The following is a 17707-nucleotide window of genomic DNA, read 5'->3' as shown; positions in this document are numbered from 1 at the left end:
TCATTAAAAAACTTCTATACTGAGGCATTGTGTAGTAAAGGTTATAGAAATTCAACACAAGAACAAAATATTAAAAGCAGTTAAAGGAAAGAAAGAAATCATCTCTAAAGGGAAGTCCATCAGAATTACAGCAAACTTCTCAACACAAGCCCTGAATTCAAAGAGAATTTGAAGTATTTGAAGCCTGCAAGAAAACAACCTCCTACCTAGATTGATGTAGTCTGAAAATGTCTTTTTCACAATAGATTGGGAAATAAAATTTTTCCATGACATAGAACAGATGAAGAAATTCCCTACTACCAAGCTAGCACTCCAAAAATTTCTGAAGGATGTTATTTTTTTTATTTTAAAGGGGGTAAAATTAAACACAACAGAACAAAATAGGACATAAGAAAGCAATGTAAGAGATATAAATTTCAAAGCTAGACAACCTGAGATCTTTGCTAGCTATCATATTGTCTCTTGTTTTCTTCCAAATAGTTGTCCACATTTTTGCATACAGAGAATTCATACAAACCAACATAGTATAAAACTGATCTGAACAGAATGAGGAAGACATTTTAGGTCTTCAAAATCAGACAATAGGGAAGTCACTAATGGCTGTTGTAGAGTCTCTCGTTCTCTTCAAAATAGCTGACCATACTTTCACGTATATTGAAGCTCAACAAAACAAAACAGGCAGAAAGGGAGGGGTTGCTTGGCTTCCCAGCACTCCAGGTCCCAGCATAGCGCAGGTCCCAGTAAACACCAGTGGCTCCTGTCCTGGGCCAGCAGAGCCTGCCAAGCTCACAGCCAGTCATGGCGGGTGGGGGTGGGGTGATTGCTTCAAGCTGTTTCCCTCTAATGAACTGACCATTTCACTGCCCAAGTTCTGAAATGGCCAACAGACCACAGAAAGACATCTCTTTAGGCTCCTGCTTGAAACCAACATCAGGAAGCTGCCGGCCTTGATTCAGGGCCAGTCTGAAGGATATTATAGAAAGAGTTAATAAATACTAAGACTCAATGAACTCCAACTGAATGAATTCACCAGGCAAGGTAAGCAATTAAACTGAGGGGAAAGAAAAAGAACCAACAACAGGAAAATAACATGACAAGCATAAGTCAATAAATATCAGTTATAACCATCATTGATAACTTTTTCAGCTCACCAGACAGGCTATATTAATGGATGAAGAAACAAGATCCAACAATATAATACATGTAAGAAACATGTTTGATTCAAAATGAAATTCATAGACTGAAAGTCAAAGGATAGAAGGCAATATTCTATGTGACAAGAACCTGGGGGAAAAGAAGCAAGAGGTAGCTATTTTATTTGCAGACAAAGTAAATTTTAAGCCAAGGCTTATCAAGAGAGACAAACAAAGGCACTTCATACTTATTAAAGGAACAATTCAAATGTAAGAGATAGAAATCTTAAAATATATATATATATGCATCAAATACTGTCACAGCCAAATATATAAAGCAAAAATTAATGAATACAAAGAATCATATAAGCACTAATGCAATTGTAATGGGGGGCCTCAATACCACACTGTCACAAATAGATCTAATAGACAAAAATAAAGCAACAAAGAATTACTAGAATTAAACTAAATTTTCTAATAAATTGACTTACTATATATCTGTAGAGTATCCCATCTCACATCAGAATACAAATTCTTTTTAACTATACACAGGCCATTCTCCAAAATAGATCACTTACTGTCTTATAGAACATGATTAAGTACAGGCAAAGGGATTGAACTTGTCTTATACATATTATTAGACCACCATGCAATGAAATTGGAAATCAATAGCAAAAAAAATCTTCATAATCACACAGAAATTAGATATCACCCTCCTGAATAACCACTGGATGGCAGGTGAAATTGAAGGAGGAATTAGAAAGTTTCTTTGATTAAATAATAATGCTAAGACACAAACTGGAACTTATGAGACACAACGAAAGCAGTCATAAGAGGAAATTTATAGTAGTGAATTCCCATATCATAAAAACAGAATGAGCTCAAAAAGCAAGCTAATTTTAAACCCTAAGTGTCTGGAAAAGAAGAGCAAGTCAAGCTCAAAGCTCAAACAGAAAGGAAAGATCAAAGCAGAAAGTAATGCAAGAAGACAAAGAAAATAATGTAAAGAATCAATAAATCACAGAGTTGGTTCTTTGAAAGATTAAATAAAATTGACAAATCCTTAGCCAACCTTGTTAAAAAAAAGACTGAAATCCATGCAATTACAAATGAAAAGGATGAAATAACAGAGCCTTCAAAAATACAAAATATCATCAATACAAACCTCAAGAATCTATATTCTAAGAAGATGGAAAACACAAGAGAAATTGACAGATTCTTAGATACATAAGAATTATCAAAACTGAATCAAAAGATGTAAAAATTCTAAGTAAGCCAATATCAATCAATGAATTTGAATAAATTAACCAACAATGGAATTGAAGAAATTACCAGCAAAGAAAAGGACAGGTTCTGATGGGTTCATTGCTGAATTATACAAGAAATTTAAAGAAAAGCTAGTGCCACCCCTCTTCAACTCTTTAATGAAATTGAAAGGGAGTAAATACTCCCAAAATTATTACTGAAAGCAAGCATTATCCTGATGCCAACATCAGAGACAGATCCAACCAAAAAAAGACAATTATAGATCAGTCTCTTTAATGAACACAGATGTGAAAATCTTCAATAAGATACCAGCTAAGAAAACACAGCAAATCATCGACAAGATTATACACTATGACCAAGTGAGATTCATCCCAGGGATGTGGGGATGGTTTGATACATACAAATCAATAAGTACAACCAGCTGTATTAACAGAAGCAAGAATAAAGCCCACATGATGATCTCAATAGATGTGGGAAAACATTAGGCAAATTCCAACACCTATTTGTGACCAAAACTACAGAAAATTGGAATAGATGCTCTTTATAGCCATCTGATAAAATCCATCTATTACTGGAGAGCAAAGATGGTGGATAGATAACATCTGGCTACAGAAGCTCCCTGAGATAGTCAACTTAGAATTCAACATAATACAGAGTGAGGAGCCCCAAACAGAGAGAGATGAATTCTCTTGTCCCAAGAAGAAATTAAGATACTTGCTGACCATTCGAGGTCCCACCGCAACTGGCTGATGCCATGACTTGCAGGGGTCCTGCCACAACTTACCGAGGTCCCGCCACACCTTGCCAGGGTCCTGCCATGACTTGCTGGGGTCCTGCCGTGACTTGTCATGGTCCTACCAAGACTGGCCAGGGTCCCGCCAGAACTTGCCAGGGTCCAACCACGACTTGCTGAGGCATCTGAGATCCCACAACTTTGACTCACTGGAGTCACAGTTACATTGAGTTCAAGGGTCAGTGAGCAGAACAGAGAGCTGAGTTGGCGGGGAGCCTACATGGACCTGTGGTGAGTGACGGGAGTGGAACCATTCCATAAATAGCGGGGTTCCGGTGGACGACATTCTGGGACCAGGCAGGACTGGGACGTACAAGGGGCAGCAGTGACTTCAGTCAATTGTTCCCTTCCCAAACAGGATTGGTGGAATGAGCTAGGTCTGGGTCACATGACCCAGCTGAGACCCAATAGGTTATCTGAGGTCAAGTCCCTGCAGTGGTGGTGCACACTAACCACACTAGCCCAGTGGGGCCTCAGAGGTTTGGCTGGTCCAGAAGGGGGGCAGCACAAAACAATATAGTAGTACAGACCACAGCAGCTTGAGTGACCAGGAGGGGAGGGGCTGGCATACGCTGTCCCTGTCTGCAACTCACTAGCACACTGCAGTGTGAAGGGTCATCTAGCCAGCACACTTCAGAAGAATTGTAACCAACAAAGAAAGAAATTGGGGCCTCCTGGAAGAAGCAAAATAGATGGGAAGAGGAAGCAACAACAAAATGTCCCCAGGCCCCAACCCTGAGAACATTGACCCAAGACAGGTAAATACAAAGGAGAATGAGGACAGCAAACTTGCAATATCAGACACAGCACCAGTGGGCATAAAGAGATATATTTGGGACCTCATAGACGAGTTCAAAAGTGAAATATTTAGCCAAATAAAACAAGATATAAGGGGCTGGGGATTTAGCTCAGCGGCATAAGCACCTGCCTTGCAAGCGGGCATTCATGAGTTCGATCCCCGGTACCGATTAAAAAAAAAAAAAAAAAGAAAAAGGCAAAATAAAAAAAAAGCAAGATATAAGAAGATTAATAAAAGAGATACTAAGCACCCCTCAAGCAGACATAGACGGAAGAAAGGAGGAACTCAAACACAGAAGAGAACCATTTGGTGAAGAATATAAACAAAATATAGAATACATGAAGCAGATTCAAAGAGATCACCAGGAAATTTAAAACTCTATGGAAAGATGGCAAATCAGCTGGAAAGAAACTAAGGATAGATTATCCAAACTGGAGCACAATTTTGCAATGTGGGAGTATGAAAGGGAAAGCTTTTTAAAAATAACAAGGAAACAAGTAGTAACAATACAAAGGTTAGAAGATGACAAAAGGCTCTATTCGTTATAGAATAAAGAATGTAAATGAAGAAGCTGGGATACAAACAAAGGAACTACACAGGTTATTCACAGAAATAATTAAGGAAAACTTCCCAAACATAGGAAAAGGAAATGACATTCTGGTATATGAGGCATACAGAACTCCAGCCACCTACAACCAAAACAGAGTTACCTCCAAACATATAATAAACAAGATCCCAGAAATTCAATATAAGAACATAATATTAAAAACTGTTAGAGACAAGAAACAGATAACCTACAGAGGAAGGCCCATCAGAGTAATGTCAGACTTCTCAACACAAACTATCAAGTCAAGAAGAGCCTGGAGTGAAATATTCCAAGCCCTGAAAGAAAATAACCTTGATATACCTTGCTAAACTGTCTCTAGGAATTAACGGAGAAACAAGATGCTTCTAAGACAAAGAGGAACTTGGGAAATTTGCAACCACTAATCCAACTCTACAGAGAACACTCTAGGGCACTCTAGAGAGAGAGAAATGTATTAGGACTCCAGGAACAGTGGCAGAGAGGCCTTAATGAATGGAGCAGAAAACAGAATGAAGAAAATAAGCAGACAACTGATGGCAAAAAAAGAGCATAACAGAAATGAGGTAGAGAAGATTTTATTCAAAACTGATATGATTGATAGTATCAAGTCTGAGAGTATAGGCAACTATACTGAAGATAACAAGACTCAACAATACATATTCCAGTTTGATAACTGCTGGTTTTTGAAGTTCTATACTATATACAAAGTTGTGTTTTTATTAATACTGTTATGTACTGATATATTCAATTATACTAGGTCTGGTGATATAGCCAATTGTATTGGAGATAACAAGAGACAACACAGGAACTATGGTAGAACGATTTGTACAACGGTCTTATATGTTTATTTCATTTCATGTGTTTATAGGAATATGTTTTGTTTTGCCTTGCTTTGTTTTGTTTCTCCCTCTACTATAGAAAGGATAGAAACACATGTTAAGACTCATGCATTTGTAGAATCTATAAACAGTTTATGAGAACTGATCTTATGACACATGATGAAATGAACAGAAACTTTAAAGAAAAAGTGACCCTAAAATACCCAGTGCTGATCATGGAGTGTCATAATGTGAAACTCAGCAATAGTATTATTCTTTGTTCAGAGTGATATTAGCCTGCTTGGGTCTATTCAATCTCAACATAATTGAAGAGATGGATAACTGTATGTATATATAAGTGTATAGGGTTGATAATAATATTTCTAAGTTTTTGTTGGATAGTTGAACAGAACTGGTTGCAATCTCACTGTCTGAATCCCCACTTTATAAGCTCCACTTTAGTATCTTGAATAACTATTTGTAAAAAGACAATCTGTAATCTTCAACTAGTGATTTCTTACTGTTTATTTTTTTTGAAAGTATGTATTATTTCTACTCATTTTCTGTTTTGTTTAGTCTTTATTTAATTTAAATTTTAAAAAAAGACACTACAGTACCCAGTGCTGATCATGGAGTATCATGATGTGAAATCCAGCAATACTATCATTCTTTGTTCAGAATGATTTTAACCTGCTTTAGTTTGTTTAATCTAAGCATAAATGAAGATATGGATAACTGCGTGTATGTTAAGTGTATAGGGTTGACAACCATGTTACTAAGTTTTTGTTGGACAGTTGAACAGAACTGTTTGCACTCTCACTGTTTGAATTCCCACTTTACATGTTTCATTTTTGTATCTTGAACAACTATTTGTAAGACGACAGTATGTAAACATCAACTAATGATTTCTTACTATTTTTGTCTCTGAACATATTATTATTTCTACCTATTTTCTGTTTTGTTTAGTCTTTCTTTAAATAAAATTTTTAAAAATCCATCTATTATAAACCAACCACCAACATCTATTATAAACCATCTATTATAAACTAAATGATCAAATATGAAATATTTCACTTTGAAATCAGGAGCAAGGCAAGGATGTTCAGTATCACCATGGTCATTCAACATAGTTCTGTAAACACCAGCTAGGACAATTAGACAACAGAAAGAAGTAAAAGGAATAAAGTTAGGAAATAAAGAAGTTAAACTATCACTATTTGCAGATGACACAATGCTTACTCTATGTAAAAATCCCCCAAAACTCCATCAAAAGACTTCTAGATTTGAGAGCTAAATTCAGTACTATATCTGGACATAAAGTCAATACTAAAAAACCAGTAACATTCCTGTACACTAGCAGTAAATTCATTGAGAAAGAAAATAGAAAAAAATCACCTTAAAATAGCACTCCAAACATGAAACTTTAGGAAGTGGTCCAATGAAGAAACTAAAAGACTTTTACATTGAAAACTATAGTGCTCTGAAAAAAGAGATAGAAGAATTATTAGAAAATGGAAAGATATTCCTTGTTCTTGGGTAGGAAGAGCCAGCATAGGAAAATGCTCCTACTTCCAAAATTGTTATACAGATTTAATGCAATCATGATCGAAATTTCAATAGCATATCTCAAAGAACTAGAAAAAATACTAAATTTAATTGGAACCAGAAGAGACCTAAAATAGCAAAGGCAATTTTGAGCAACAGAGGCAAGCAGGGATCATCACAATCCCTGACTCGAAATTATACAACAAAGCTACTGTAATAGAAACAGCATGGTACTGGGGGGAAAAAAACAGACACAAGGATCAGTGGAACAGATTAGAAGATGAGAAACAACTCCAAACATACTAACCCACCTTACATTTGAAAAATGAACCACACACAACACCTTCAATAGAATAAAGATAGCTTTAATAAATGGTGCTGTGTAAACTGATTTTCTACACACCAATGATTAAATCTAGGGCTGTATCTATCCCATGCACTAAACTAAAATTGAGATGGATGAAAAATGTAAATATTAAAACACAAACACTAAATGTGCTGTAAGATATAATGGGTAGAACTCTTGAAGGTATAAACAAAGACTTTATGGAAAAAAAACATTTCTAGCTAAATGGATGCCCCTTGAGACCATACTCTTAAGTGAAGTAAATTGGACACATGTTTCAATATCACATTGTTCCTCTGATGTGAGAAATGGAAATGGTAAATAAAGAGCAAAACGTATAACAGATATTAGAAAGCAGGAAGAAATTGTTCAGATGGGAAGGGGAACAGGGTTGGGGTATGGGAAAGGAAGGAAGGGAAAAGGAAAGAAAGACAGCAGCAGGAAAAATGGAAACAAAGCTTTTGTAAATAAGGAAGGGAGAAGAAGCATTATTGAAGGGGAGAGGATTGGGGGAAAAAAGAAGAATCAGGATATATCACGTACCAGTACTAATTTCCTTTTAAGAGTTATTATTGTATATATTTAAGTTGCATCAATAAGATTAATAAAACATGGACAAAAGGGAAGGCTGAGGATGTAGTTCAATATTAGAGCATTTGCCTAGCATGTGCAATGTCCCGAATTCCATCCCCAGCACTGCAAAGCTGGAAAACGAAATACGTGATGCTGTCATATGGCTGAGGAGAGTAAAAAAAAAACAACCACACTGGAAAACTGCAATATATATGCAAGAGAAATATGCACATTATTTTCACAAGGCAACATGAGCAAGAGTGTTCATGGTAGCTTTATGTTAGAAACAATCTCAGGTTTCATTTAAAAGTGCATGATTAAATAAATAATGGTAGAAACATATAACAACGTTTGCTCAGCAGCAGAGAACTGCCCACTGTCTACCCAGATGAAGCTGAGGCTAGCAACATGTTGCTACGCTTGCCCTTCCAGAGGATCAGGAGCTTGATACTTGAACGTGTCTGTTAGTCTCCATACTGCATCTCAAGAGCGAAACAAGTTGATTCTTGTCATTCAAGGATTCGGTAGTCAAGAATTTGCCTGATTGCTAAAATTTGTTTGGAAGTGCAAAATAAATACTCGTAGCATTTTCTTCTTCACATGAGGACACACATGGGATGGTTAGAGTCATTGCTGTGCACATTTCCAGGAAGGCCTCAGAGGTCTTACTCTGTCTTCTTGTTCTAGCTCTTATACTATAAACAAGTGTATTGTTGAGATCTATTTGGTTTTTGCTGGTAATTTTTTACTTGTTACTAAGGAGCTATGCAGTATGTCTAAGTGCAAGAAGGTTGTGAGACACGTTTTAGAGAAAATATATTTAACTTTTTATTATTTTGAAGGTAGTAAAATACGACAGAACAAAGCCTATTGAGACAATGCAGTGAAATTGGTACAGAACTTCACAGCAGGTTAGTGGATAACAGTAATAGCTACCACAGTATATCTCCTTATCTTCACAATAGTTGTTCTTTCAATCAGTTATAGCAAAATCAAGTGAAATATAGAACATTATAGAACTTATCAAAACAACATTGAATAGAGCAAAACAATTAATCAGAAGAGAAACCTATTTTAAAAGATTTCTTTAAATGGAAACACCATAGGATTGCTTTGGTTTTGTATGTATGTGTTGACCAGTCAATGCATGATTTTTATATACTTATTTGTATGATTAGTTGATTAAATTGTAGCCTGAGGTTCACAGGAAACTAAGCCTTACTTTTTCCAGGAGCAAGTGGTGAGTATTGGTTAATTCAGTGTCAGTGGTGATTTTACAAAACACAGCTTATTGAAACAATGAGAATCAAGTGTAGCAGCGTTGTGGACACATCTCACAGATGCCATGTGCCAGATATAAGTGTAGGTCCCAGAGGAGTTCCTTTATTTCAACTCAAAACAGGTCAGTCTAATTTTTGGAAGTCAGCACAGCAATGGTCTTCAGAGGTGTACCTACTAAAAGCAGCATGCATGAATTCCTTGAACTGGTAGGAATGTTCTGTATCTTGACCAGTGGGCTGGAAATTAAGACAGAAGAACTGATTTTAATTAATGATTGCCTAAGCCCAGGTAGTACAATTCATCTCTTTGGGTTTGCTAGGTGCATTTTCTTCTATAGCCACATGGAGGCAGTATAATAGAAATTACATTTCCAGCTGAATCCTAAACTCCTTTATAAGGGGTCAGCAGCTAGGTTTCTGGTTGTGTTTTTTGGTCCACCAGTTTCTCTTGTGGCTAGTGCAAACATTTCCTCACTAAGAACCTTGTACTTGTCTGAGGAAAATCTGTGGCACAGCAAAGTACGTCCTTGAGGCCTCCCTACCCCTGCCTGGGCCCTCCTGTGTTTATGTAAATGTAAATCTTTTCCTATATGTTTTTTGTAACTTATATTGTGCCTATACTTTGGCCCCAACAAAATTGTAAGTGTTGTACTTCTAGTCTCTCTGGATAGTTTAAAAAAAAAAATTATGTCCTTTGTCCTTTTGTGATTTTTTTCTCATATATGTTGTGAAGTAGGGATTTAATATAATAAAATTCATTTTCAAGCAGTTAGTCAGCTTACTATGCTTTTAAAGGGCCTTTACAGGCCCTTGAATTAGCATGAGTGGGAATTAGAACATCATTTGGGAGCCTGGTGGAAGCCTGAGAAAAGTGAAGCTCCAGGTCTCCTGAAGATGGTAGCTGGAGGGGACCCATGACTACAGCTGCTGCTCCCACCTGCCACTGTGTGTGTCTGTTGCTCTGTGATTTTTGCCATCTCTGATCTTGGCAAGATGGGAAAAGATAGCTCTTCCTCACTAGTTACAGCTTTTCATTAGAAAATCGCTAACAGAGTCTTCACTACTTTGCTGGCACACAATACCCGACACCCACAAATTGAAGGAGGAGAAGTTTATTTGTAGAGGTTTTAGTCCATAATAAGCCAGCTGCAAGGCAGGATGGCATGGCAGAGGGTCACAGCAGAGGACATCTGCTCATGGCACGGTGGCAGGAAATAGAGATTGAAGGAGAAGGAGAAAGATAGACTCTTCTAGGCCATGCTGCAGTGATCTATCTCTTCCCACCACGTCTCACCTTAACATCACATTAGCCATACACTCATCAGTGGACCAATCAACTGTTGAATGATCCCGTCACCTCCCCAAAGCCCCACTTGTGAGTGCATGAGGCTTTGGGGGACATCTCTATGTAAAGCTTACAGATAGATAGACAAGTTTCCTTGGCTTCTGGCCAAATGGCTCCATCTAGGAGCCCTTATGGGCCATCTCCCCCTTCCCAACAAGCAATCTCTGAGGAATGCAGGAATCTGTCAAGTGTACAGATTCAATTTATCTTAGTGATTGAGACACAAGTTTAGAAAGCATGCAGAGTAGGTTTGTAAACAGTCCCATGGACAGAGAAAGTAATACGAGGGGGAAAAATCTTGTTGACTTATATATCCAATTTTGCTTCTGGTTCAGGGTCCTGTACTACAGTCAAAATGTGGGTGGGGGCTGTGGTTATATCTCACCTCACGAGAGGCACGATCCATGTTCATGTTCATTTCCAGACTGATTAGCAGAATTCAATTGCTCTAGAGTTATTGGACCAAGGGCCTCTGTTTCTTGCTGACTGGTGGCTGAACAACTTCCTCAGTCCCACACTACACTGCAGTCTCCATGAGGCAGCTTAAAGCATGGCAGCTGGCTTCCCTCAGCAAGCAAGTCAGGAAGAGACAACAAGCACTTTGGGAGTTAGAACCCTTGTGATGTCCCCTCACTTTTGAAATATTCTATTTGTTTGAAGGAAGTTTTCAGGTCTAGCCACACTCAAGAGTAGGGACTTACCCAAGGGTGCCAGCTCAGGAAGTGGGGTCATTAGGGGCCATCTTAGAAGCTGCCTCCCACATGGACATAACCAGGAACCGATTTTGTCAAAAGCAGAAATGTTGGATAGGTACATGTTGGCATTCTCATATTAAAGAGAATGTATGTATTTCTAACCTCCCTTGCTCATGTCAAATACTATTTCAAAACAAAAGGTCTTTAAGATTTGAAAGGACATGGTAAGGGAGGTCAACAAGTTGGAAAAGAAAAACCAGGGACTAAAAGAAAAGTGAGAAAACTATTATTTAAGGAAGGTGACACTCACCAAACTAGAATTTCTCTTTAAGCATTAAAATAATCACCAAAAGACTCCAGGGGATAGTGTCAGACAAGCAGAGTAGTTTACATTGTAAACTGTTGCTTAAAGATAACGGTAAAGTTCTAAGACATTTGACTTTCCACCGCCAAAGATTACTTGGCAAGGGCATGAAAGCAATTCTTAGTGCCCAAATGTGCCAATTTGCAAAACATCTAGAGCTCCTTTACATTTAAGGTGGACACACTATATTTCAAGGGCTGGTTCCTGAAAAGAATGCATCTAAAAGAAAAAAGAAAAAAAATCACTTTAAAAAAAAAGCCCTCTCTTCTCTAATTTAGGCGAGGTGATTTAGATGGGGTGATCTAGTCCCTGCCCCTCTTCTCTGTACCACACATTGCTGGGTGCGCCCTCCTGCTGGTCACCTATATCCTCTCTTCTCTACATCTTATTTCATTTAAACGATGCCCAAATGTCACTTGCCCAGAGCGAAACTCTCTAATCAGTAGTATCAACCATCCTTTTATCCTGCGTCTATTTTTCTTGACAGTAATTACCACTTTCCAAAATTACATCATGCATTTATTTATCTATGTATTGCCTGACTTTTCACTGGGATAAAGCTCTACGAATTGCAGAACTCCAGCCCTTTGCTCTAGTACCTGAAAACGCACCGCGTTGGTGCTTATCAGTAACGTTGTGAAGTGGATAAAAGAAAAAAAAAAGGAACCCAGAATAGCGAAGCCCATACGCAACATGCTGGGAGAAGACGAGAAACAGAATATGGGCAAACACTATGGAGAACAAATAATGATCATTTGTTACAATTGTGATAATACAAATTCACCCACAGCGGTAATAGTTATATTTTGCATAAATATAACTCATTTTAGAACAATCCCAAGTGACTCGAACTAAACTACTTGGCAATAATTCTGGACAGCGCTTAAAACTGTCCCTTTTTTCTTAAGGAAGTTCTGCAGCACAGCCAGTCTCGCATCCCTTTTCGTTCCCAAGAGCTAATTTCTGAGGAGTCTCAGGGAGGGGACCGAGCTCGCCCGCCCTCTTTTATGAAATGTATTCTTGTCTCTATTTGACTGGCTGTACCTCCCAGATTCGCCACTTTTATTGGTTTAGCCCCCGTCCATCACTTCCGTACTCAAGGATTCTATTGGTTCGCTGCCGCAAACCTCCGGCAGCTGGCTGTACTCAAGCAGGAGGAGTTCCCCGGTGACGTCAAAGGTGCTCCCAGCCCACATTCCAAAGCCTGGGCGGAGACTTCCCTCGGCTCTACCTCTGTGGGCGGGACAAAACGAAGAGAAAGACTTTTTATTGGGTCTAATGGGAGAGGACGGCGTCTGATTGGCTACTGCTCTGAAGGGAGGTGGGGCCGCAGCTGGGGAGTCTCAAAGTTTCTGTCTGGAGCGGTAGTGGAAAGTGGGCTTCTGGCGTAGGGACTTTCTTGGGATGCAAGCTGATTTGTTGCCTCCAGTTTGGATGCACATCCCTGCTTAACCCTCAGCCTCCGATACCCGAGCTCTGGGCGGCTGTCTCCGGGATCGTCAGATCTCTGAGAATCCCAGCCAGGGGAGCAGACGTGTCCCTGCTTGGTAACCCGCCACACACACACACACACATACACGCACACGCGCGGGGGCCTCTCACCGGCCCGAGGCGGCTCCGTGGGCCCCTCAGACCTCGGCGGCTTCGCCCGGCCGGCTCCGAGCGCCATGGAGGTGCTGGAGAGCGGCGAGCAGGGCGTCCTGCAGTGGGACCGCAAGCTGAGCGAGCTGTCAGAGCCCGGGGACGGCGAGACCCTGCTGTACCACACGGTGAGGACGCAGCCGGGGTCCCGGGGGGCACGGACCTCGCCTAAGCGCGGCGCCCCCGAGGGAGGGCCAGAATCCGAGGCCCGGGGCGAGGCCGTGTGCACCTGAGCAGAGGCAGCGGGCCGCTGCTCCTCTGAAGCTCTCCCCAGGATCCCGACGCTCCGTGTGCTCGCGCCGGGCCTTACCCATCTGGAATTCCATTTCCATCGCTAACGGTATCGTCAGAAAGAGGAGGGCATGTGTTTGGAGAAAGACACGTCGTCACTTAGTTTCCTATTGATTTTTGTGGGAAGGTTTTAAAAAATCTGTACAAGCCTAAGCAACATTTTCTGTCTCGTACTCTCCACCCCCTTTGCTTTATTTATATTTTTAAGATTACACACGTGCGTGCGTGTGTTGAAACCCTGCTCCACATTAGGAAGGAGGACGGTTTATTTGGCTTCTTAAAGGGTGCAGCCAGGAAATCTGCCTCCTCCTCTCTGTTCAGAGGAAAGAGCGACAGAGGAGTCTGGAAAATGTGAAGCAGTTGCAGCTTTTAGAAACGCTTTGGGGAAGGTTGGACCCCTCACCAGGTCTTTGTGGTGCATGCCTCAGAAACTTCTGAACTGCTTTATTCGTGGTTGAGCATTGCGCATTTCCTTTAAAGTTTCCAATTTCGATTTTGTGGTATTAAAGTTGTGAAATGAAATTTTGTTTCCAGTAGCCAGCACTGATAAAGATGACTTCATTCAAGATCTCTTTTGTGTCTTCCATAAGCCAGTGGATGTTTGTAGTGGGGGGGGGGGGAGGACATTGATGTGAAGAGAGGCTTGGCTGTTTTCCCTTCATGGTTCTGGTAATGGAGTCTAGTGCCAGGATATTTGAAACTTTTGCAAAATGGCCTGCAGGCTCCAACTTTTTGGCCTTTGCCTCTGCCTTACGTTATTTTGGGAAAAGGGATGAGTGTCTCCCTGCTGATCCCACAAAAGGGTTTGTGGTAGCTGAGGAAGGCTTGTTTAAAAAAAAAAAAAAATACAGCGTACAGAGTTGAGAGGGAGTGGTGGTTCAAGCCGGGGCAAAAGCCAGATGTTGTGCGTGAGTGTCTGGGCTTTGCTCAGTGAGGCTGTCCCGAGGAGACCATGTGGTCTGCATTTGGACTGGAAGCCCAGATGTGATTCCTATCGTCTGTAAAGACCTTGGAGCATATTTATGATTATTTCCTGCTCTAGATGTGTCTACTGAATGAGCTACATTTTAACCATATGTGGAGGGGCAGCTCTTCTCTATTCTTAAACATAGGGTTCTAATGCCACAGCTCACAGATTATCTTTCCAACTGATGGCAATGAAATAAGGACAGTCATCCTCACTGCTGTTCTTGGACCCAGTGGTTTGCAGTTTGAGGTCACAGGCAGGAGTTTCTAATGGTACCCATGATGCTACCTGTAACTCCAGGACCCTGGTAGCTTGGCTCTAAGAGACATCTTTATGAACAGTTTCATGACCAGAGACCTTACATTCTTTTTACATTAACAGTTCACATTTTCCATGTCATTTGTAAAGCAATGATGTAGGCTTCTTTTCCTTCAAATATCATTTTAATTTTTATTGTTGCTTAAATTTTTTTTTTTTTTTTTTGTGACTGGATCTTGCTAAATTGCTCAGCCTGGGCTTGAACTTGGAATCCTCAAGCCTCAGCCTACTAGAGTAGGCTGGAGCTACAGGGATGTGCCTCATGACTGGTTGCCTCTGTCTCTTTGTGAACATTGAGTCCTGGAGATTGAATATAGGACTTTCACACAGAACTATATTCCTAGGCCTTTTTATTTTTCATTTTGAGACAGGATCGTGCTAAGTTGTTAAATTGCATAAGGTGGGCTTGAATTTAAGATTTTTCTGCCTCAGCCTCCAAGAGTGCTTTTTAAAAAATGACTATTATGTTCTCCATTGAGACAAATGTATCTCTTCTGAACACTACACTCATATAAAGTGCCACTCATCATTGCTGCAAGTCACTGCAACAAGCTTCATAAATGAATTAATGTTAAAAGAGATAGTGGATTGGGTGGCACAAACAATTGGATTCTATTCCTTTGAACCGAGGAGGGTTTGGTAGAGATTTGAAAATGCATAATTTCTCATCTATTTCTTAAGCCCTAAGGGCATTGTGGTACAGAGCTGGTTTTTACTCCCATTGGCCCAAAATTCGGGGTGGCCAGTTCTCTAGCTAAATCTCTACCTGGAGAAGAGTGGCCTGATTCAGTGATGTGCTCATTCTTTGTAATGAATGTTTACAGAAGATCTTGTGTGTGCCAACACACAAGAGCATATCAGTGAACAAAAGCAGACAAAAATTCCTGACCCAGAGAAGCTCACATCCTTGTGTGTGCACACATAGATGGGGAAAATAAACAACAGATGATAAACATAACAAAGAAGTAATCAGTATATAAGTGCTATGCAAAAGGTAGATGATATACGTAATAGAGAAGTAATTGGTATAATGTGTTATACAATATAAATACTCTGGAAAGAGTAAGCATAGAAGAGGGTAATGGGAATTAGAGAATTCCTGATGGAATGGTGGAGAAATATGGTATTTAGTTGAGTGAGAGGAAGAAGCCTTCTACACAAAAATGTGAAAGAGTGGAGACTTGTTCGCTCAGCTGGATGCAAAGGAGAACGGAGGCAAAGGGGAGGAGTCCTCAAGTTCAGTGAATTCTTTTCCTTGTAAACCCAGGTTCCTTCTGAGACAGGACTGCCTGCTTTTGGGATGACCAAGTGAAACTTTGTACTTTGAATGGATTGGGCATTGTCCAGGGAAAGGAGCACTGTGGGGCAGGGGAGACAGAAAAAGTTGGGACGGTGGTAAGAGAGGATGATGGCTATCACCTGTGGAGTGCTGCTACCCCAGTGGGCCGGCCGTGTGCCCTGCAGAGTCCCACCTTTGGTTGGGTGATCTGGTCAATGTTTTCCAAAAATGTAACCATTTATCCTTCTTAATGACACAATGAGGGAGCCATTTTTTGTTAGTCTCAGTTTATATACAAGAAAACCAAGACTTCATGAGTAAGAATAACTTTGCTCAACCCTGCAGCTAATTGCTGACAGTCATGATTCAAACCCAGGTCTGCATATCTACCTCCAAATAACCACTTTCTTGCCCATCATGCTTTACAAATTAAGAATCCCAGTGTGATGATAAGATGAGATGACTCAAAAACCACTGAGGCTGAAAGCGGGTATTGTTTAATTGGAGTTGACAGTGGTAGCCACCAAACCTAAATGTGACTGCTCTCATTGTTCTGCATAAGGACTTCGTTACTCAAGCTTGGCCCAAATGCGCTGTTTTTAACACATGGGTCACATACCTGATTTTAAAAATATGAAACATTCAAGGTGCCTAAGGCTGCAATTACCACATTTCTCAGACACCTTCTATGAGCCTGGGGAGCAATGCGTTTCTCATTTGGTTAGTTTTGAAGACTTTTGGTCCTAGAGAAGGAAGGCTGGGAGGAGACAGATTTGAAGTCTACAATGTAACAAAACTCATGGATAGGGTAACTGTGAGGTTGCTCATTAGAACCTGAATTACTAAAGCTATGGGTTTGTTCTTGAAGCCTGAAAATGTGTTCGTGCTGAGGGTTGGGGAGTAGCTCATACGTAGAGTGTGTGCTTTGCATATTTAGAGACCTTGAGCTTACTCCGAAGCACTACACACAGCCACAGAAATAGCTTTTGCTAGGATGATGGAGTTTTATTTTAATTCAGTTACTGGTGCTTTTTGAATGCTATTGCTTCAAGACTGGATACAGTCTAAAAGTGTGTTCAGAAAAGACAATGATTCTTTAAAAAGTAAGGAATATTTGTCAATGTTTAATATTGTGAGGGATTTACTTCTTTCTCCAAAGCTGCCTGAATGTTGAACATTTCTAAGATTTGTAATGCATTTTCTCTTAAGATTCTGTGCAAATTACACTTCTGAATATTTTTTGTTGGCTTGTGCAATTGGAAGAGCAAAATAATCTGTTCACCTGTGTGTGTCATATGCACATAGACTGTATTCTCATGGTTAAGAAATGGGTAGCTGTCTCTGGGAGGGGATTTGGGAGCCTAGAGGTCAGGAGAGGAAAGAGACTCATCTGTACTCCATACCCCATGGGGTTATTTAAATTTTTATCTCCTGAACATGTTTAGGAAATGCAGATTTATAACTTAAAGGCATCATCTAAAACCAATTAGAGCTGATCTTTATCTGAGTGTCTTTGGAGGCAGAGAGGGCTTTGGTGCTGTATGAGAGCTACACGACTCAAGTCGCTACTGGCCTTAAATGAAGGGGGAGATAGGAATGCAGGGTAGAAAGGGGACTTCAGGGGGAGATGGACAGAGGGCTTTTGTATGATAAACCCGGAGAACTCAC

General features: G+C 40.0%; 1 protein-coding gene and 1 non-coding gene across 2 annotated transcripts in view; one reads left to right on the top strand and one right to left on the bottom strand.

The window, feature by feature from the left end:
* Positions 1 to 828: 828 nt before the first annotated feature.
* Positions 829 to 962, bottom strand: LOC111758492 (small nucleolar RNA SNORA2/SNORA34 family). Its single transcript, XR_002792678.1, has one exon. It is a non-coding gene; the product is annotated as a small nucleolar RNA SNORA2/SNORA34 family (small nucleolar RNA).
* An 11922-nt stretch (positions 963 to 12884) lies between these two features.
* The window catches only part of Creb3l2 (cAMP responsive element binding protein 3 like 2), a 106929-nt gene continuing 102106 nt past the window's right edge, over positions 12885 to 17707 (top strand). Inside the window, exon 1 of the mRNA XM_003475518.4 lies at positions 12885 to 13312. Within this exon, the coding sequence (XP_003475566.1) occupies positions 13211 to 13312 (102 nt within the window). The 5' untranslated portion in view covers positions 12885 to 13210. The remainder of the gene's footprint in view (positions 13313 to 17707) is intronic.

This window comes from Cavia porcellus, unplaced genomic scaffold (assembly GCF_034190915.1).
Source record: "Cavia porcellus strain 051 isolate PalLab524CR breed Dunkin Hartley unplaced genomic scaffold, mCavPor4.1 scaffold_6, whole genome shotgun sequence".
Lineage (NCBI taxonomy): Eukaryota > Metazoa > Chordata > Mammalia > Rodentia > Caviidae > Cavia > Cavia porcellus.
Note: the sequence above shows the minus strand (reverse complement) of the source record. Positions and strands in the feature narration are given on the sequence as shown.